Genomic DNA, 22,142 nt, shown 5'->3' on the forward strand with positions numbered 1-22,142 from the left:
CAAATTGCTGGAAAACCTGAAAACAGCCCCTGGTGCCTGGCCTTGTTCAGTCCCATTTAAACTCCTTGGTGTCCTGCTGCAGGCCCAAACCCAAGTTCTAAGCTACGGCTGTTGAATTCCCATTAAACAGCTGAGTTCCCTTTAAACTCCATCCAAAACAAGAAGCTTAAGACTTAACAGCAATGTCTCTTTGGACCTCTCAGCTCTCCTTCGGCGATATATTTCTTTCTACTGAAGGGAAAATTTCACAACACTTTGCTGCTGCCAGGCACTGTGACCAGAGACAGCGCAGAGCTGCTCTCCCATCATTTCCTCAGGGACTCACACATCCCAGGCTATGCATTCAACCTTCAGTTTTCTGCCCTTGTTCCTGCCTGTCTGCTAGAATTCATTCAAAGCTGTAGGAAAAAAACATCCCGGGACAGCCTGTCCCGTGCTGCACCCAATCCTGTAAAGCCCCATCCAGTGCACCACTGGTTCTTATCAGCCATCACACCTTAAAGTATAAAAGGTGTGCCTAATATTAGCCAGGAAACGTCGTGGTGAAGACCTGGACTTTCTCAGCTAATCGGTATTAATAACTTCCTATGTCTGAAGACAGCCCGTAGGAAATGCAGCCTGACTCATCTACCCTGTAATTAGATGAACTCCTCGAAAAAGTGCAGGTGGCTGCACCACAAAGGCACATTAGCCAAGGTGCAGAATATGCTTCTGACCAAAGGGCAGATAACAGCAGCAATAATTTCCTCCGCTGATATAATACAAAAAAGCAGTATTTCTGACAGGTCTGGCATCTGGCTGAGGCCGGGAGCTCAAGCAGTCCATTTCGATCTCTCCCTCTCTCTTTTATCTCACTCAAGGGAAATCTGCAGCATGCACAAAGCCTTGATTTATTTTTTACACTCTCACAAATTACTGGAAAATAGTTACATAAAGAAATCTCACCAAAAAAAAAAAAAAGAAAGAAAGAAAAAAGATATTCAGGCCTTTTGGCTGTTTTGGTTATACGTAGTTTGTGATCCTTACCGAAGATATTTGTTTCCCCTGTTCTCTTTTTCTGCCAAGGTCAGCCATATATCACTTTTATGCACCCGAAGGCCACAGTGTAACGCAATATGAAGCTATGAATGGGATAAAGTTACATATTCTCCACTGATTTCCCATTGTATCCGTTATCTTTAATGTCGGAACGTGGGTTGGTGCGCGGGCCGGAAGCCTCCATGCCTCTGTGCTGCCTGGTGCCACATGAAAACCATCCTCTGGGGGCAGATAAAATCAACTGCGAGGTGCAGAGAGGAGACAGGCAGCCCCCAGAGGAGGGAGAGGAGGCAGGGAGAAGGTAAGAGAGGGAAGGGATTAGGGAAGGAGCTGGGAGGCAAGCAGGGAAGGGCTGGTGCTGGAAGCAAGGGAAGGTGAAGAGAGAGGGAGAGGAAGCAGGCAATGCTGGTGGTAGGTTGATGGCTAGACTAGATGATCTAAGAGGTCTTTTCCAACCTTAATGATTCTGTGGCAGATCTGCCTCAAGGCTTTTTGGCAGAGGACAAATACTTCTTGCTTTCATAATGAAGATGGGAAAAAAAAAAAGGTTTTGTGGTCCATGGTGCTGCTGGCACACTGCAAAACTCTCCCAGCCCCACCAATGTGTCCTGGGAGCAGAGAGATGCTCAAAAGCCATTGCCCCCCTAACACAGGGCCTTGTGGAGGACAGGCTGAGGGCTCGCTGCCCAGCCTTCAGAGCACTGATTTCTGGACCCTTTTCCCCAGGCCAGGTGGATTTAAAGCTGAGCATGATGTGAGGAAGAGGAGCAGGTTGGGAGGATGCCGCCACACAAAGAGCGGGCAACTTGCAGCCCAGATGGACTCAATTGCACTGGGATGAGATGTTAACATTCGCTCCCTAACAAGCTTCTCAAATCGTGTTTTTTAAGGTCGTGTGTTAACAGAAAACAACTGTTCAAATTTAGCAAGTTCCAGCACCGTTCTCACCCTCATTACGCTGCAGGAGTGAGAAACACTGCTGTGATTCAATCTCCATTCCTTTTTGGCAGGGTCAGAGCGGCTCGCCGTGTGGGCAGCTGCTCTGCGTGGTCCCATCCGGGCCATCCTGGTGGGATTTGCCCCCGCCTGCCCAGGAGGGCTCCCCATGCTATCGGCAGAGCTCCGTCATCTCCACTCTACAGTCTCTGCTGGTGCCCCTGGAGTGCATTTTTAAGATCAAAATTCTCCTGGAGGACAAGCGACCTGCTCGTCTTCGCCTGACCTTTACTGCTCTGGATACTCGTGCTGACATCTGTGACTAATTTGTGATCTGTGAAACCGAGCTGTGACCAATACAGAAAATCCTGATGAGAGCCCTGCCTGGTTCACCAGCAGGCTCCCCAGCCTCGCTCGGGGAAGCTGCCCTGGAGCAGCCACCTCTGGCTACCTCCACGGGTGACATTTTGGAGCGAGCACCCCACCCCAAATGTGAGATGCTCTGCCCTGGAGGGTGGTGGGCATGGAACAGGCTGCCCAGGGCAGTGGGCATGGCCCCAAGTGCCAGAGCTCAGGGAGAGTTCTCAGAAACATGAAGTTCAGGCAGTCCTGGGTGGTTTGACTCAATGACCCCTGAGGGTCCGTCCCAATTCAGGGCACCCTGTGATGCTATGGGGATGTGCACCAGGCTCCTTCGGGGCTGCCCTGCTCCCTGTGAGTGCACACGTGCACGTGCTGCACAGCGGGACCCCCCTCCTCCTTTAAACAGCCAATTAAAGCCTGCTTTGGCACTTAGCACACGACATCAGCTTGCAGCACTTAAGCTGCCTAGCACAGTGTGAATTTAATTTGATAAAGGGGCAACTAATAAAGATCTTGAAAGGCCGGTTAAAGTTCATTAAGCTTTTCCTTTCAAGGTGCACTTCCCTCCCGTGCACAAGCTCACGCCTGTATTTTTAAAGCTGTGTTACATCCTGCCACCAGAAAAAGGTGCCTGCGTCACATCCCGACAGGGCGCGTTTCAAGTCCTGCTGCCTAAGTCATGTCAGGCCTTGATTCTTTGCCCAGAAATGCACAGAAAGAGGAGAGCACGTTGGGTTCGTGAAGCTTCTGCCAGGGGAGCTCAGCTTCTGTCACACTGCGCTACATCCATCCTATTTCTTCTGAGCGACCCGTGGTTCCAGATGGCTTTCATCAACAGATGAGGAGGCTCCTCCGAGTTCACCGGCTTAATGAAGCCCGTATGGCTGACTCACGTAATAAGTATTTAATCAGGCTGATGAAAATCATTTTCAAATCTTCCACCACACACGGTGCCGTTCCCCGCACGGCCGTGGAGCTGATAACAAAACATCACAGCCAAGGAGCCTCCGTTTGCCAGCACCTGCCCAGGTGCCTGCCGTGACTACAGAGCTCTAAATGTGTGCACGCGTCCGTGCATCACCACTCTTTGCAAATACTCATCAAACCACCCACAGAAGTGCCACAGAAAGAAGTTTTTCAAGCTCCGCGTTCCCTGTGCGGCTGTTTCAGAGGCCACTCAAGGGTTAACACTCCAGTGTTTGTATTTTCCCATTGGTTTCGGTGTGTGCTCTCAAATGCCCGTGCCTTAAAAACTGTCCGAGTTTAAGTGGTCGCCATTTGTAAACAGGAGAACGCCACGATACCTCGCAAATACTGAGTCACCTGCAGTGGTGATCATTCCTCTTGCCTGCAGAAGTCCTTCTCAATGCCATGAAGAATGCAGACCTTCGTCATTTCCAGAGCACAGATCAAAATGAATGCATGCAAGTCCATCATGTGGCAACTACAGGGCTGTTGTCACCCAGGTCATGCTGTGTGTGTTGGAAGAATCACTGTCAAGACATGAATTTCTTGGGGGAAAGGGTCCAGAACCACTAACCCCTAGGGCTGGATTCGTGCCCCCATGTTTGTGCTTACCTTTACAACAGGCCCATCGCTGCTCAGCAGGTCCACGCACCTCTGAGAGCTCTGCAAAGAAGAAGGAGATGAATAACACACTATTACTCACCGCCACAGATAAAGAGGTGCTCCTGGTTTTTTTCCACGGGGAACCTTGTGGATCAGCCCAAATTTTGATAGCCAGATATTTTTAATCGTCAATCTAATGGGCAAGGCCACTTGAAGCCTCCAAGTTCTTGAAGTATTGGAAGCTCGAGCCAAGTTTGCACTATTTTACCATTTAGAAAATCGCTTGCATCCTGATGGGGAAAAGACTTTTGACACCAAACCAAAGAGCATCTCTGCTTTATATCATGACCGATAGTTCCTTCAGGTAAGCAGTTTATTTCTCAAGCCACTGACACGTAACAGTATTCATGGCTTTGCAAACTGAATTCATTTTCATTTTCCTTGCTTGATCTTACCATAAATTTTTTTCACCTCTAAAAATGCACGTCTGTTGAAGAGATACCACTACACGCTGAACAGAGAGGTGAGCGTGACCCCGTCTCTTCCACTTACAGATGGTGTGCCCAGGAACTGCTCCATGCCTCATCATTGACTGCAGTGCCCTTAGTGCAGAGTGGGTGCCTCTATCCACAGCTGCTCCTTGGTGGTTCGCATTCAAAACTTCAAGACTGGAAAGTCTTCTGGTTAACTTCAAATTGTATTCCTGTAGCACCCAGGCATATGCAGCTGCAAATAACTGGAGCATTACAGGCTTGATAATGAGATCCAGAGCTCTCTTTACACAAGTGCTTCATCCTCCCACGCATGGGCTTATGAAGTTTGGAGCTGCAGGACCAAACTCTTCAAGTAATGGCCTTCTGCACCTCTTCTTGCTGCTCACTTCAGAGTACCCAATGAAGATATTGCTACTCTATTTTCAGAACACCTTAAATAGAAAAATACTGGATCAGTGGAGAGGTCTCAATTTCCACGTTTATGACTTCAAACTTCAGGGCTAAACGCTACCAAAAAGAGAGCTTCATGCCCATAAATCCTTCAAGACCACCTGACTCATGACTCAGCCTAAGTGCCCAAGTCCCTAAGAGTCAGGAGGACGACTCTTTAAAACACCGTTTGCTACTATCACTGGAAACTTTAACCCGCTGGTTTCACACTCCGAAGGCTGAAGCTGCAAATGGCAGGTTAGGATTTATGTGCTCCTCTGAACAAAATACGTCAGGGTAGGAAAACTTGACCTGGCAGATTTGAGACACGCCTGCCGTAAATAACCAATTGATCGGCTGACTAGCAAAGCCATTAGCAGGCGTGAGGTGCCTGCTGAGGTTCAGACACCACATAAAATGCTGGAGGTGCCAGCAACATGGACACAGCGATTGGCCACGCAGTCATCTGCTTACAAGCTGCCCGTGAGGGCTCGTGAAAAATGGGGTGGCTTTCATCTCATCCTCTTGACGTCACGGCTCTGGTGCTGGGGTCCAGGCTGTCACGGGCAAACGGGGAAGAAAAGAGAGATAAAGTGACTGCCTCATTCTTGAGCGATAAATCAACTGCGGGAGTAAAACTATTTCAAATGAAGTCGGAGAACCTGCCTTGACAGTTGTAGACAATGAGTCTTTTCTGCTGTAAATCATCACAGCTGCCAAATGGCACTGGTGAACCTGAGCTAATGGGGCTTTCCACCCCATGAAAAGCGGTGGCAGCAGTTATAGGAGGAGGGAATTTGACATCCCTGATCATAGGCTGTCAGACGAAATGAGCAGAGGTCATGTTTTACTGCCTGAGAACAGGTCGTTTGGATCTGATCCTTCCATCTCATTCCCTCCCGAAGGATTCGCGCCCTACACCCGCCTTCCCTCGCTGCTGTGGTGGCTTCTGGAGACGAGTGATGTTATTCTTGCAGTGTGTCACCCTGCTGGCATAGGAAGGGTGAGAGCAGTGGAAGTCCTGGCGCTCCGCAGAGAGGCCATCGCTTTGGGCACTCCCCTCGAACAAGCGAAGACGGGGCCTCGCTCCAGAACCAAGCAGGAGATGAAGCTGGATATCTGAGCCATGAAAGGCAGAGAGAGGAATGTGGGAATGCAAAGTTCCCTTCAGCCTGATTCTGCTCACAGTCTCAAGATCTTTCCTAGCTGCTCCTTCTCAAGAAGGTGGCAGGGCAGCCCACGAGGAGCTGCTCCCTGAGCAGGCATCTCCCCTACCCTGTGCTGGTTCCTACAGGAGTGAGAAAGCCCTCAGCCCTGGCCCTGCACCACTCACACAAACCAAGCTGCTCTTCCAGCAGCAGAAGATTCACCCACCGTGTGGCACTCACAGAGTTCCCTCAGGCAGTTTTTCATCTTGTGGATTAGGCTCAATGGGTTTTAGTGCGGGGTGTTTTGTTGCTGGTGGTGGTAATTCTTTCCCCCAGGGGGGGGGTCTCAAGTGAAGACCTGGTTCCAAATAATTACCTTCACACAGCATGCAAATATGCCCTGAGCATTGACATGCTGCTGCCCAGGTGGTTTCCTGGTGTCTCCAAAGCCACCAGAAGTGGTGAGTACCAGCAGTGGACTCACTCTCTTACAGGAATCTGGCTCTATTCCTACAAACTACAGGATTGTACGAGCATGACCATGTCTAGCGTCTCACCAGCTAATCTCAGGTTTTATTATAGCACCCAGTCTGCTGAACTGGCAATAATATCTCAGTCTCCCTGCCAAGCTCTAGTCCCCCCATTTTAACACCACCAAGGTACATATCTGCATGCAGTGCTGTCAGAAGCAGTATCTGCTCCAACAAACTCTCCAACAGTGCGACCTGCAGGACAGTGAGCATCACTGGAGCGAGGACCTCACCTAGGCTGCAAGTCTGTCCCCAGAACTCATGGCACTGCTTTAGTCAATGCATTCAAAATGCCGAGGCTTGGCTTTGCTGGCAACTGGTATTCATGAGTCCTCCTTACACTGGTTTGGCAGGAAGCTTTTGGGATCTTAGTCACATGAAGGTAGACATTGGGATCTGCACTTCTGGAAGGAGGGAACAGGCGCTGCTTGTTCTGTTCCTGGTGAGTTTAGTTAGTCCTGCCCTTCGAAAGCTTTAGGCACCACAACATTCAGCAGCAAGGTGCTCTGCAGTGCCCTGGGCCTGATGGGAAAGGCCTTCCTCTTGCTTGCTTTAAGCTTGCTGTTGGGCAATGCCTTCAGGCATCATCTACGTGTGCTTTTATAACATGACAGAGTGAATAGTGGCCCCGTATTCACTTCGCAGCCACTGAGAGCTCAGCCCAGGTCCCCTCCTCTGTAGCTTCTTTCCAAGAAGTGCCTTTCTCTCTTTGGACTTCCCAGGTTTTGGACACCTAACACTCCATTCTGCACAAATATTTTGCTGCAGGAGAGAAAGTTCTTGGTTTTGGAAGTGGCATTTTAGTGCACCCAGCGCAAATGTTTATAAATACATACCTGCACACAGACATAGTGCTTGTCAAAACACATTCAAAGGATACCTAGGTTCTTTCGTGTATTACATGCTCGGGGTGAAAATAACCAGCTATATTTAACCCAGATCCAAGCTTAGACTAAATTATTGTAAAGGTCAATTAAAGAACAGAAAATCTCACTAGCAAAAAGGAAGAAAGCTCCCACTCATCTCCCATTCCACAAGCTTTAACAGAACCAAATCTCAGAACAAAAAATTATAATTAAGTAGGATCTTATATAAAAGTTGGTGACAACTCCAAGTTTCTATACCTGCCAAGGCCTGAATGCAGATGACTGAATTTGGCCTACAGCAGTTGATGGAAACTCCATCACTCACTGCGCTGATGTAGTTGTTTGGAAACCAACGGCTCTTGGCAGAGAAAACACATTTCAGCTTCTGTTGAATGACTGCACACATGATGAGCAGAAGATAGGCCAATAGCCGGCTTTCAAATCTGGATTATGTTTTGGCTAGGACTTAAAGTTCAGGTCTGGGGCCAAACGAAGGCTAGAATTTAACTTGAAACATAATCCTGAAATCACATGGACTTCTCTCCTCAGGTATTGGACCCAGCAGCAGGAACCTGGGGACATTTTCTCCCTTGCAACCACTAGCCTGCTCGTTTGGCAGGCTCTGCAGTGCTTGCTGCATTCCTGTTCTTTGGCCCTACGTGAGTCAGTTCTGGAAAACTCTTATTTGACCACAACTGGAAAAGAAAAACTTAAAAAAAAACCATAAAAATACACAAAAATCCCAAGCCCAAAGCCACAGATCACATTTGCCAGGCTGGTTGGAACCACAAACCCCAGATTTCCACACCAGCAGCCCCCATAAGGACCACCAGCAGCCGGGGGGCTCACGGGGCTGGGACCCCCCCTGCAGGCACCCAGCTGGAGTCAGGGGGTGACGGGCAGCCCACAGCCAGCCAAATCCCCCAACCAGCACCGGGGTTTGTTCTCTGGCCGCCTCGAAAAGCTATTTCCAGATCTTAACTCAACACCTTCCCTCAACCTCAGAGCACCTCCCCGAGTAAACACAACCACCTCCCAGGTTTGGGCCGTATGCGGGAATGGTATTTAGTGCAGGGCACGGCTTAAAATGCCATTAAAAATACCTGGAAGGGCAGGCAGGGTTCAGCTCTGCCATCAGCGGTGCGGTGAGGACACCTCGCAGTGCCTGCTGAGGTAGGTGGGTGATGTGCACCAGAACATTTGTGCAGTTGGCAGAAAGAAACCCCCAGCTTTGCTCTTCGCTGTTTCTCACCGTGTCCTGCACACTGGGAACCCATTAGAAAAGCAGCGATGGAAAACTTGGGAAGCGAATCGAAGTGAAGAAAAGCTCTCGGTGTAATTTTACAGCGTGTGAAAGACTTAAAGCAAGAAACACAACCAGATGCCACAAGGAAACTACTTCCAATTAGTTCTGCTTTGTGTTATACCTACTGATGAAAAATAAAAACAAATTTATTCTGTCAACAGCTCTATCTATAGCATAATCCTTAAATGAACTCATCCATCAAACTGGTCTCCTCTGGCAAAACACATTACAATCCCTGTTTCTCAGCTGTGGGAATCAATCATCTGTTTCCCAAACCCATTGGTCAACATCTCGGGAACCCAATATATTTTTATTGCGCTGAACAAGCCAGTTGCAGGGCACCAACTTCACCACACCACCCATGCACCGCGTGCCCATCCATGAGCAAACTCCGCGATTTCTCCTGATTCATCTATTAAAAGTGTAATGCAGCCCCAGGAGTTTCTTGCAGATGTGTCAGCTCAGACAGAAGAACTGCAGCAGTGGTTTTAGCTGAGGCCACCTCATGAAAGTTTATTACCACAATGTATTTTAACTGTGAGAATAATGACCATTTGGAATTTCACTGGGAATCCCCCAAAATAATCTACGCTGTGGTTACCAGCACAGATATCCAAGGGATTTTGAGCAAAGAAGACATGTTAAGGACACCTGGGTCTTACTGTCTTTGCTCAGGTTGGATATTAGGAAAAATACTTTCTCCAAAAGAGTGGTGATGCAGTGGCACAGGCACAGGGAGTGGTGGGGTCACTGTCCCTGGAGAGGTGGCACTGAGAGACATGGGCAGTGGGCACGGTGGGGTTGTGCTGGGGGACCTTGGATGTCTATTCCAACCTGAATGATTCTCTGGCACTTGCTGCTCTTGGTGTGAGAAGAGCAGCACTGTCCCACCACAGCCTCCTGGTTCAAGAGAAACTCCCATCATCCCCCACAGATTTCACTGACCTGGGATATTCAGGATGTTTTGTTTCCAGGCTTGACGTTTTTTGATGTTAGGTTTTACCAATGGATAAACCCTTCAGAAAGATCTGAGTAACATTTCCTTGGACCCCGGGGTGCACACAGAGCTCTCTCCCCACCAAGCAGATCTTGTTGCCCAGCGTGATCCCCTCGCATCACCAAGAGAAATGCACCGACCTCTGAAAGCAGCGCAGAAAGCTGGCCGAGCAATGAAGCCTACCAAAAAAGAACGGAAGTGTTTTACCCACATTTTTAACAATATCAGCGTTTTTTGAACGGTTGGGCTAGCAGCAGATTGGAGAAAATTAATGTATGCCTGCAGTGTGACCACCAACCTCTTCCAGGGTGAAGACTGAGCACAGCCAAACTCAAGGGGACCATGCGCCCACTTCAGCAGGTACGAAGTCTGTGCTTGCTATGTCCAAGGTCTGCTCTACAGCCACGAAAGAAGAATTTTTGTTTTCGAAGATGCGATTTTGTCTACTGGCACAAGCTTAGAGCCTAAAGCTTCTGTATGGATATCAGGAGTTGCTAACTCATACCATGCCACTAATGAATACGAGAGCAGACACTTGAATTGGGGCAGAGATGTTTGTGCCCATTGAACCCTGGGGAGCTGCCCTGACTGCTCATGCCCCTCACAGCCCCAAAGCTGCTGCTCTCCCTCGCTATAAATATCCCCCCCAGCCCCTCCTCACCCACCAGGCCCCACTGGGGAGTGGCGGGGCACCACCTGCTTCACCCCCAGCGGGACACGGCGGCCCTGAGCCCTGGGACATCCCGGCTGGCTCTCCCAGAGGCACCATCAGATTAACGGCTCTATTTTTCAAGCTGCCCCTCTGCCACCCCCTCCAGCTTTCATTCAGTTTGCAGGAATTCCAGGCAACTTGGCAGGGCAGGCAGGTCTATATATAAACCCCGGTGGCCATTTCGTCAAGCAAAGCGTGATGAGCAAATGGCCTCCGTACCTGGAATGCGGCTTTGTGCAAGTGACAGGTCAGCAAAGCAGCTGACATCTTTCCTCGCAGCACAATGGGGATGGCAGGGATGCCATCAGCACTATTTTTTTCCTAACCTGCTGCGCACTAAAAAATTTATTCTAGGAACATTAGGGAGCAGGGGAGTAAAAATAGATGTGCAGGTTCAGCAACTGGCTCTCTGCTCCTTGCACTTTTTTTTTTTTTGCAGAGAATGGATGCAGAAAGTCGTGCTGAGCTCCGTGTGTTCAGCAGCTCCAGGGAAGGACACTGCTGCTCTGTGGGCTCCCGGCAGCGTGGGCATTTCTGTGGTTCCGATTAAAACCAGAAAGATGGGTTTCAAAGATGAGGAATTTCACTCTGTGAAATACCAACCTCTGGAATATTAAAATCTGTGGAGGGGGATGAAATAATCTATGAGTTCTGCATATCTCCAGCCTGGGGCTTTGCATCCCTTGGGCAAAAGTCATTCCTTGGCTTCTGACCCAACAAAGTGAGCGGTCAGATCAGGAAATGGAGAGACAGACATCTACCGACATTTGGCAGCTGGGCCGCGACGGCGTCTCTCTGCCATTGTTTGAGTAGTCTGCCTGTGGGGAAGGCCCAGATGAGTGTTCTGCTGCTCAAACGGTTCCTCAAGGAACAACTTCTAAACAGCAGTGGAAACCACGCCAGGAAATACCACAAGAAGACAGAGAACAGAGCCAAACTGAGCAGGGAAGAACAGGGGGCAGCAGGGCCTGAGGTTTTCCTGACCCTTGGTTCCAGCCCTGCAGGTTCTGAGCTGTGCAAACCACATCCAAGATCCCTCCATCATCCCCATGTGTAGAACCATAGAACCACGAAGGTTGGAAAAGACCACTAAGATCATTTAGTCCAACTGTTGATCCATCCTCGCCGTGCCCACCAAATGTGAAAATCCCAACACCAAATGCAACTATCTGGGAGGGAGGCCCCAGCACGGACCCAGTCTCCAAATTCCTCCACTCTCCTCTGGCCAGATCCTTCATTTGCTGCATGACAAAATGGAGCCTTAATTTCCACACCGGTCTCCAGAAAAGTAGTTCTGCAACCTGGGCCAATCAGACTCCCATACATCATATAAATAGAGTGCCTTTGATAATTACATCACGCCAGAAAACTGAAATGCAAGTCAGATGGTTAAGGCATTAATGGCTGCCCTGCAAAGACTCAACAATGCAAACCTTCCCAAAATGAACTGTCTTGACCTTTGCTGCTCTGACAATAAGAGTGTGACATCATGTGCAAACAAGCCTTAAATCTAAACCAGGTGCAGCGAGCTGCCTGGCGTCCCAGGGCTGCTGCGTGAGCCACGAGCATGTGAGTGGTGATGCTGGAGGCAAGAGGAAGGCCAAGCCTGGACAGGACCCGCTCTGCAGCACCAACAGGTACGAGCAGATGCTGTGGTGCACGACCAAATTCCGCATGGCACATGAAGAAGGCAGCTTTGGGGCCACTGGTACCAATTCTAGTTGGGGCGAATTTTATCAATTAGATACAAATTTGATGATGTTCGTTTTCCATGCAATGAGCACGCTTCCATTCCTACAGCTCTGGAATCAAGCCTGGAGCAGAGTAATGAAGTTGGTCCATATAACTGCCCTATTCAGGACTGCCTCAGAAAAGGCCCTTCCCTTCCATGATGCTGTGGTTCCCAGGCAGTTTCCTCAAGTAGTCGTCCACCTTTCCCCAGCCAGGGAGATGCTACAGCCTGAGCTGGGGTAATAGCAACAACTTTGCACGCCTGGAACCCACAGCAGAGCGCAGCGCCGGGTTCATTTTGCTTTGCACACTACGCACAGGAAGCAAAGATGAGCAGCAAATGAATTATGCAAACACTGTTCTTTATTTTCTGCTTTTCTTGGAACACGCCACAGCTGCTCCATAGAAATCTGTGGGAGGAAGAACTCAAAACAGGAAATGCATGGCACACAGACCAGACGTTCACGAGGTATTTTTTTTACATACAGATGACTTTTTTTTAAAAAAAAAACAAAACTTCAATTCCACATTAAACACAGCTGAATGATCACTTTTGAAAGACAAACACAAAAAACATCACCGCAAACTGCAGAAATTAGGCAGCTCTCTTTCAACAGTGGAAACTGTCTGACACTGGCAGTGATTGGGAAGTAGATGTGTCCCAAGGCTCCACAGAATGCAGAACTATAATGAATGCTTTCAACATCAAAGGCAATGTAAAGCAACGATCCTGGGTTAAGTGTTAAATCTAATTAGGAAAGGAGTTCTACAGCAATCAATGTTATTTTAACTCCCGGACTGACCTGAAGTTGAAGCTTTAATTAGAGAGTGCATTAGGATGCCCACTACTGAGGTAACGTTAATCTCCATTTCTGTACGCAGGGACAGTTGGAAACAACGGGATTCATCTTCAGGTCTTTGCAGGGATGCATTGGTACAATGTCCATCTCCTCCTACTGTTCATACAAACATCAGTGTAAGCAAAATAAAGACCCCAGGCTGCTGAATTTGCAGGATTCCAAATTCGGAACCTCCCTTTGGCTCTGGAAGAGCCTTGGAGCTGGCTGAACACATCTGTGCTCAAGGTGAAACAGTCACCTGGATCCAGAACAGGCACAGCTCTGTCCTCACATGTTGTGTGCCATGCTGAACGTGCGTGATGACACTAACGAGAATTGTCCATATTCTATACAAATAATCCTAAAAATTAATTTTACGAAATTATTTTAAATAAGACTGGCTATTTTGGATCAGGCCCACCCAGGCCCATAACCTGCTCTACTGCTGCCCAGCGGAGGTACACATGGGCAGACAGTTCCCCTGAGTCCTCACATCCTCCACGCACTGCAGCTTTCAGAGCGCTGACTTTCAGATCCATACCACAATGACCGTTTGTGCACAGTCAGAAATACAGCAATAAGGCACAAGCCTGCATCCTCTCCCGTGCAAACAACAGGTTTACAAGCAGGGTAGGATGTAACATCTGCCCTAGCAGCTCGAGCACAGAGATCTTGTTGCACCGTCGCGTCTCCATGCTCAGGGGAAGGTGAAAGGAGGGGCAGAGAGGAGAGGACGGTATCACAGAGTCTCAGTTTACACTGCACAGGGTCACAAGAGAGAATTTTAAACAAACTGCAGTGAAAATCAGTATTAAGATGCTTAGAAACCTGGGAATAAACCACGAGCATCGAGCACAATACACAGGCTGCGAGCACTCTGTGTGCAGCGTTCCCTTCTGCAACGCTGCTTACAAGAGACACCTCCAGCCCAGCTCACCGCAGTGCATCTGAAACCTGAGCAGCCTTTACATGGACATGGAATGGAAACGGGAGAACGAGAGAAAGCAAATCAAAGGCTACCGACCCATTTTAATCTCTTACATTGTTCTCCTTGTGCAGCTGGGGAAAGGCAACCTTTCCAAGCCAGCTCAGAAATGCTGAGGGATCCTTCTAGCTGAGGCTTCCGAAAAGAAAATGGTAACTACACATAATAAAGCAGAACCACTGAAATTCGTCGATCTGGAAATATAACCAAAACAATCTGTACACAAGCTTAAAGCAAAATGTATTTAGAAGCATGTGAGTCAGCAGCAAGTGCGAGACGGGAGCTCAGCAGAACTCATGCTTGTGCACAGCTGTAGTGAAACCCTTACACGGACATAATGCACGAGCAGTCTGGGGAAGACTGAGACTAAAAACAGTGTCCTCACTCTGTTTTTGAATTGTGGAAAATGCGTGCACCTTTTCCTAAATTTAGCAGCAGAAGTTCTCTCCTTCTGCCCCTCTCCTCACGTTTTAAGTTCTGTATCATAGGCGCTGCTTCGAAGTAGCAGCACTTCTAACCCTTTTGCAAATGGAAGATAGCAGCGTTCTGCAAACCAGCGTGCTTCCATCCCTTCTGCACCGCAGCCAAAATGTAATAATAGAGCTCCAGCAGAGGTGCAAATTGCTTCCCTTCATCCTCACGGAACATTAACTTCACACACTGGTATTCACCATCCCAATGCTACCTACCAGGGCAGTCAGTTAACGGCCCACCTCATGTACCCAGGGATTAAAAACAATAATGCAGCAATTTCCATAGCATTACAGGAATCAGCTGTAAAACCAACACCTTATTTCAAGTATCTTCTCAGCCCCGTCTTTTAACATGATGCACACAAACCCAACTGTGCATGCACAGAGGATTGCAGCACAGGGCAGACTCAGCTTCTTTCTCTGGGAGAAACAAAGAGCAAAAGCTCAGCAGAACCCTGCCAACTTTCTGCACCTTCACAGCTGATGTAAATCTTCCATATTAAGTCCTGCTGTTCAGAGTTTAAAATAAAGTGCCTGCAATGATGTCTTACAACTACTATTCAATAGTAAGCTGCAAGGCCATGATATATGAGAAATGGTTTCCATAAAACCTCACAATTCTAAGAAATATTCCTCCTAGTTTCTAGTGTCTTATAAAATATATCCACAGTTCACTGACATGAACGTAAGGTCTCCTATTTTCCTAAGCTTTGGTTCAGTTAGAAAATCATTTCCTGATCTGCAGCCATCGTTGATTTCTCAAGGCACACTTCAGTAAAACAGATATTTAGCTTTTTGCACTGCTGCCAGAGATGCTCTGCCTGCAGGAATCCCTACAGCTAACAAAGCCTGCGAGCACACAGCATTCACAGGGCAGCCACAGGCAGGAGGGGCTACACCTGGTTATCAAGAATTGAAAAGTAAGGGAGAACTGCAAGGACAAAGGCAAGATGGGCAGCCCCAATCCCTGATGCTCACACAATGCTGAGAAACCGTCTGATCAACCCCATGACCACAGGAGGCCAGAGAGCAATCAAGTTAGAGGCATCCCGAGTGCACACAGTTTGCTTCAGCAGATGGAGAGTGAGATTTGTGAGAAAAACACTGATCTAATGGCTGCTGCTGCTTAAAAAGGCAGTCCAACTCCATCCTCCTTCCCATTCCTGTCCCCAGCTGAGCTCACTTCGTTCAGTTTTTGGCAGATAACACACTGCACAGGAGCCACCACTGTGCCAGGGCCACAGAAGGAGCTGTGAGCTTCCACCCGGGAGTGGACGTGCTGTTTCTGGTGGTGACCTCACCTTGTGTCATGAAACCCCTGCTAGAAGCTTTGTGCTGAAAATAACTGCAACCCTTTTCAGCATACAGTGCAGCGATTCCTAAAGAACGGGGATCCTAACAAAACTCCTGAGTTAGTTCCCATGCCTCGCCACTCCAGCCTATTTCTGTGTCAAACTCCTAAGCAGAAGAATATTCCCCAGGCGCAAAGGATTCCTGAAGCAGTACCAACTGCACACCAACACCACCTGGGTGCCTGCAGGCCATCTATCAAAAGGGAAAAACATCTTACGGATCCCAAGAGTTGAGTGATCTGCTGGCACTGGAGCCAGAGAAGGCATAGCTTGCCAGCTCAGGAACAGGGATGGTGGTTCCAACTCTGCTATTTTCTGTTCCTCCCTATAACACAGGGAAGGATCAAGCGCATTCTCTCTGGGTTATGTTGAATTTGGCACATCCTTTTCTGGAGAGAGCCCTCGCCCAGTGCTCCCTGCAGGCCACTGGCACAGGCAGTCACACTTTCCCAAGGCAGTCGGCTTACAAGTGAAGTCCTTCCAAGCTGACATCAATTTTCAGGTTGCCCTACAGCTACCAGCAGTGAGGAGCTGAGTTACTGTCTACCGTGACAACATTAACGAAAATAAAAAATCAATACTTCAAGGACTGAATGCCGCCTCTCCTACACCACTGGAAAATATGACTGTTTATGCAGAACTGCTTTTGGGAACAGCACAGCTATGATTCTGCTGTAGCTTTTTTCCCCTCACTTTTAGGTTCTGGCCCCAGTTCTGTACAGGAGCTTAAAAAAGACAGACGTGCTGCTAAGAGGTTAGAAATGTCAGTTTCTAGGGCGTCTTCCCTATCTCAAAGGAGAAAACATATGTCAACATATTAACAGAATTGTTTCAACAGGATTTTCTAGCTAGAGTCAACTAATTTACTGTGCACCTTCTGGACAGAAACATTTATGTAAATGTCATACACTAGCTTCTTTCATACTGCACAGATGAATTAATTTACTATGTTGCGTTTGTATCTTATTCCAATTCTCAGATGTAAAAGTGCTAAGCTAAATTAAAAGAAATACTGCATCTGGAAATAATGAAGAACTTTCCCACTCTCTAAATCTTGCCGTTTGAGTCTGAGGTCTGATTTCTTAGCTTTACACAAAGCGTTTCTGCAGAGGCTTAACTTCTTCAGGGTATAAAGTCTCTAAAGAGATTAGGCTATTCTAAAGACATCAGATGCCATCTGATAGTAACAAATTTAAGGAAGCTTACCATGATATCAGTAGAATGAAAGTAGTGGCTGATATGAGGAACTTTTGTGGTGGGCACCCCATACCATACTGGGTATGGTAATAAAGCCCAGCTGGTGCTGAAAACGGCATTCACGATTCATTTAGACAGAAAAAAAAATTACAATTACAAAAGAGCATGTGAATGTTTGGAGATTTGGGGTAAAATTAAGGTTCCATAAACATAAAATTTCCTTTGCCTTCAAGACAGCAGAATGTCACCTTTCAAGTCCAAACACACAGCAGTACATAAAATACAGATATGTTCTATTTCAAATAGGAAACACTGGTAGAAATGGCAGTGAGAGAGAAAAACAAGTCCTCCACTGGCAGGAATACTGAGGTAAGTTGAATAATACTCAAAAGCAGACATTAACTGAAAGTGGTCTATTATTAACTACAAAACGGAATCACTAATGCTGCTAGAACCTATTATGCTGGATGGGGAAAAGCTTCTAATTTAAAAATTACTTCGATGTGATTCAAGTACATAGGGGATATAAAGCTATCTAGGAATACAATTATCATGATGTGCCCATTCAGCTGGGCTAAGGTGGTTGGCCTCTGAATCCGTATGAGGATAAATTAGGGTAAACATTTGGAATCAGTAAGTTTTTAATATCACCTGGCTGAACTCTTGGAAATGACAGAAGCAACAGTAGTCTTTTACTGTTAGGATAATACGTGATGTGCACATCACAAATGATATAAAATCTCATTCTCTTTAAAAGAAAAATTGTTTCAAGGCCGTGCTTTTGTTCACCACATGCACTAAGCCATCTTCGCATAGCAGGAGTTACCAAGAGATCCTTTTACCTGCCACGAGAACATCATGAACAACTAGTATTTTAGAATGGCAAACACTTATTGTGCGGTAACTGAGGAGCACGACTCAAAGTTAATGAAGGAACATCACCAACAGGCTGAAAAAGCCTTCTTTGCTCTGAAGATGGTTCTTGTCAGTGCTTCCTGTAGGCTGCCCGCATCTCTGTTTTTGCTGTCCTCCTGGAGCCCGCTTTGGACAGTAACCAGATGGTGTTACTGATTAATCCAATTGAGGATTATGAGAATTAAACTGAGCAGACCAACACAAATGCCAAAAATAACCAATGCACATGCCTGTGAAGAAAGAAGAGAAAAAACTGTTTTACTGAAGATAAAAAAAAAAAACAGTAAGAAGAGGCTTAAACAGTGTGTTTTAAAATAATCTTTTACGTTGCATATTAACTAGTCTTCAAACACAATGTGTCTGCTTAGAATGAAATTAAACTAAGTCTGCTCTGGGAGAGTTTCACTGGGCACTCTCAGAACAGCTCAGTTCACTTGCACTGTTAGCCTGAGAACTCTACAGATCTGCTTGAATAAACACAACTCCGAATGAATGAAGAAACTGAATTTCTATTTTACTCAAAATACAATTCAAGTTATAATGGATTATTTACATTTCTGAGCAGTGAGGTTAAAAACCAGGAAACCACAGCCCAAGATACAGTAGACTGCTAATTTCTAACAAGGCCCAAACTTCATTGGAAATAATCAAGACTTAAAATGGTTGAAAGAGCATCATCACTGGATTTTCTTTCAGGTTCCCTTTTTCATCAACATGACAGCAGCCCTATGAGTCACAGCAATGGCAGATGGTCACAGTATAAGCACTTTGTCGCCATTTTTAGGATGTCTTTAGGTGATTTTAGGTAATGCCCTTAAGTTGTGCCAGGGGAGGTTCAGGTTGGGTATCAGGAAAAATTCCTTCTCAGAAAGAATGGTGATGCACTGGCACAGGCTGCCCAGGGAGTGGTGGGGTCACCGTCCCTGGAGGTGTTCAAGAACCATGGAGATGTGGCACTGAGGGACATGGGCAGTGGGCACGGTGGGGTGGGCTGGGGTTGGGCTTGGGGATCTTAGTGGTCTTTTCCAACCTGAATGATGAGATGATTTTAGACGCTGCCATGAAGTTGGTTAAAAAAGCAGCAGTTAAAAAGAAGACAAGCACAGTTGCAGTGCAAAAAGCAGGCTGCAGCACAAATTCCAATTAGAACTCAACCTACTGTGCCAAAAGAGAAACCATGAAGGAAAAAAAAACAACATGTTTTTGAGAAGGCTTAAATAGAAAACAAGCATAAACACTGTTTCACTTAAATGCAGTTTGGCTTTGTCCCAGCTGCCCAAACAACATCAGAGCAACGCGTAAAAACCACGGAGAAACTGGATTAAAAATTGACATCTGAAAACTATAGAGCAAAGCATGTATTCAGATCAACAGACCAGCACACAGACACACTGCCACTCGGAGAGGTCTTGTAAAAAAAGAGTTTCAGACACAGCAGAGCTAACGTGAACAATAAAAGAACATGCTCACAGCTTTTGTGAACTGCATTGAAAACTGGAACTTTGCCCATTAGATTACCTTCTCTCCAGTGCATTAAAATGTATCTAAAATGAGCCTCTTTAAATACAATTAGCACATGTACAGAAAAATCATACCCCGAGTTTTTGCGGTGATAGAAAGTCCTCTCTGCTAAGTTTAAGATAAAATAGTCCGGGATATACAAAAAGCAAACACGTCGATGTGGTTGAACCTATAAAAGCCAGAAAGCAAGATTTTACTGAGAGTAAGACTGAAACATACTAGGTCAGCGTAATTCTGAATTTCTCAAAGAAAAAGACGATAATAAAAAACCACAACAACTTACCAACTACTCCAAATACGTTTTTAATGTCTGGCACGTACATTGCAAACAAAACAACGATTGCATTCAGCGCTAAAGTGACAAGGATATGGCAAATCCAAGACACGGGAAGGTAAGAGAAGAACACCATCAATACAGCTTTCCTCGCCTGCGTAAAATTAAAAGAAACATTGCATGGGTAAATAAATACATGTACTTCTTTTTTAACTCTCATTTCAATTTCACAAACGGGCATAAAGAATTTTATCATATCAAATGCAAAAGAACATTTTAAGCCAAAATGCAAAAAAAAATTAATAATAGTTAATGGAATTAACTTCAGTATGGAAGCAGTATTTACCATGTGGCCATTAGTCCTAAGAACAATTCCAGCTGGGACAAGTAGAGGTCTGGGGGCTAACAGTGCGCTGCCAACTGGTATGTAATCTATAGGGTACTTACCTACACATAGTTTTGGCTATTGTTTTTGGTTTATTTTTCGTAACTGAATGATTTCTCTCAAATCTACCTTGGTACCAATAAGCTCAAGCAATATTTTTGTGGTGAAATACGTCAATATGTGTTTTCAATTTACAATGAAATTGAGTTTTCAAGTATAAGTGTGTTTGTGTGTGTGTGTGCGTGCGTGCATGCAGAAGGGAAAATCTAAGTCAGCAAAATTCAATTTGAGAGAAAAAAAAAATCAAGCTAAATAAACTTTAGAAGTTCTGAATTCGCTAAATTAAAAACAATGCTGCGGGCTAGTTTGAATCTGAATCTGTCGCTAGGGCACAAATTAGCTTAGCGGTTCCATGTTATTTTGGAGCTCTCATGGAACATATGCAAATATGTGGTCTTTGATCAATCACTTGACAAGTGAATAAGATACACAAGACTAGATGTGTCTCAGATACTACAGCCTGCAAAGCATTAGTGTCACCACTGCTCATGCCAGAGAGGAGTACTTACTGGGAAGTGGATTAGAGGGACTGTCAAAAGCACGGAGAACAGTATGGCTAGTTTAACAGTCATGATGACAGTATCGTGTGGCAGGTACCTGCTGTAACCCTGCAGCAACTCAGAGTCCACTTTGTCTGAAAAGAAGAAAAATGAATTGTTTTCTTAATCATACGAGAACTAGCGGGAAGTAATTAGCCATGCATATGAAGCTCACATTCAAATGGACTGATTTGCTTGTGACTAATGCGCAGTGGAAGGGATTGTACACAAGCATCACACAGGCACTACTGTCATATCAGTTCTAACCGATTTGTAACCTAGAGAAAACAGAAAAAAACATCCAAGAGGCAAGATCCTGCTGAACTAAAAGCTATCTAAGAGAAGACGGAGGAAAAATGGAAGAGGAAGGATTAAAAAGAAAGCTATTCCAAGCTTGTAGATGCAGAGTCTGAAACTTTCAACCCACTCACTAGTAAGATCATTTTTTATCTTACCTGGATTTTACCACGTTAGCTAGACTTAAAATAAAAGACAAGTTTTAGTGGCCTGAAGGGATGGGCAAACAGCAGAGGTAAAAGCTAGAAAACTCCTGAAAACGTCTCCAAGAACTAAAGGAAACATACAGATGTCAGTATCCACAAGTCTTAAACAGTTCCTATAGGAGTATTTAAAGCAGACAACAAAAAGCACTATTTGCAAATTAAAATGCAGGTTTAACCAAAGTCAGGACTACCAGATTGACTCCGCCTTGACAAAGGGTCTGAAACTCAAGCAGGGGCTTCACTAATGAACAAAGAAAATGCATCTGGACTGCTTAAGTTTTCCATCACAGTTCTTCAGCAATACTGTAAGTAGCACTATTGCTCTGCTGACAGCAAGTCGGAGTCCTGGAAGGGTTCTGCTCCTCTGACTCGGTGTGCTTTGCTGCACTTCAGAACAGACCAAATTTCCACCCAAGCCCAGGCGCTGCATCGAGTTTCAAATTCACAGAAAACAGCATAAAACTTCTGAGCCACGGAAAGATGAAATATGTCTCATTTCAAAGAAGGAACTCCTTCTTTGTTTTCAATTTAAAATAAAATGTTTTACATTTTCCTGGACTGGTGCTTTAGGAACAGAAAACAGATTCTCCCTACTTAAAGAAGTAAGTTAATTAAACAAGACAACCAAAAAGTTAAAAAAGGAGCAGAAGCTTGCAAGGGAAAAATATAATCTCTTGCAGACATCCACTGTTGGTTCTGGTGTCTGAGGCTCTTGAGTCTAAGAATTACTGAAAGAAATCATGCTTGCAGAAAACCAGAAATATTCACAGTGAAACAGAGTAGAAGACTGCAGTCAAAGGGCCTTGCCTCAAAGAAATGATGGCAGTGAAGGTAATGGGAATTGGGTCAGCTTCTGCAACTTCTTTTATTTTATTTTTGCTGAGATGTGACCTGGAAACAGATGGTTATCCCACACTGACTGCTGAATCTCTCAGTGATGCTTCAAGTTTTATTTCCCTACAAAATCACATGGAAACAGT

At 46.0% G+C, this 22,142-nt stretch overlaps 1 protein-coding gene and 1 long non-coding RNA gene across 2 annotated transcripts in view; both read right to left on the reverse strand.

The window, feature by feature from the left end:
• Positions 998-10,282, reverse strand: LOC110402064. The gene is made up of 3 exons (XR_002440877.1): positions 4,459-10,282; positions 3,916-3,966; positions 998-3,809 (listed from the first exon to the last, which is right to left on the reverse strand). It is a non-coding gene; the product is annotated as an uncharacterized LOC110402064 (long non-coding RNA).
• The window catches only part of SLC38A6 (solute carrier family 38 member 6), a 40,356-nt gene continuing 30,674 nt past the window's right edge, over positions 12,461-22,142 (reverse strand). Inside the window, exons 13-16 of the mRNA XM_021402810.1 lie at positions 20,630-20,754; positions 19,685-19,829; positions 19,476-19,570; positions 12,461-18,110 (exon numbers count right to left, since the gene is read on the reverse strand). Coding sequence (XP_021258485.1) covers positions 18,030-18,110; positions 19,476-19,570; positions 19,685-19,829; positions 20,630-20,754 — 446 coding nt within the window. The 3' untranslated portion in view covers positions 12,461-18,029. The remainder of the gene's footprint in view (positions 18,111-19,475; positions 19,571-19,684; positions 19,830-20,629; positions 20,755-22,142) is intronic.

This window comes from Numida meleagris, chromosome 6 (genome assembly GCF_002078875.1).
Source record: "Numida meleagris isolate 19003 breed g44 Domestic line chromosome 6, NumMel1.0, whole genome shotgun sequence".
NCBI classification, from domain to species: domain Eukaryota; kingdom Metazoa; phylum Chordata; class Aves; order Galliformes; family Numididae; genus Numida; species Numida meleagris.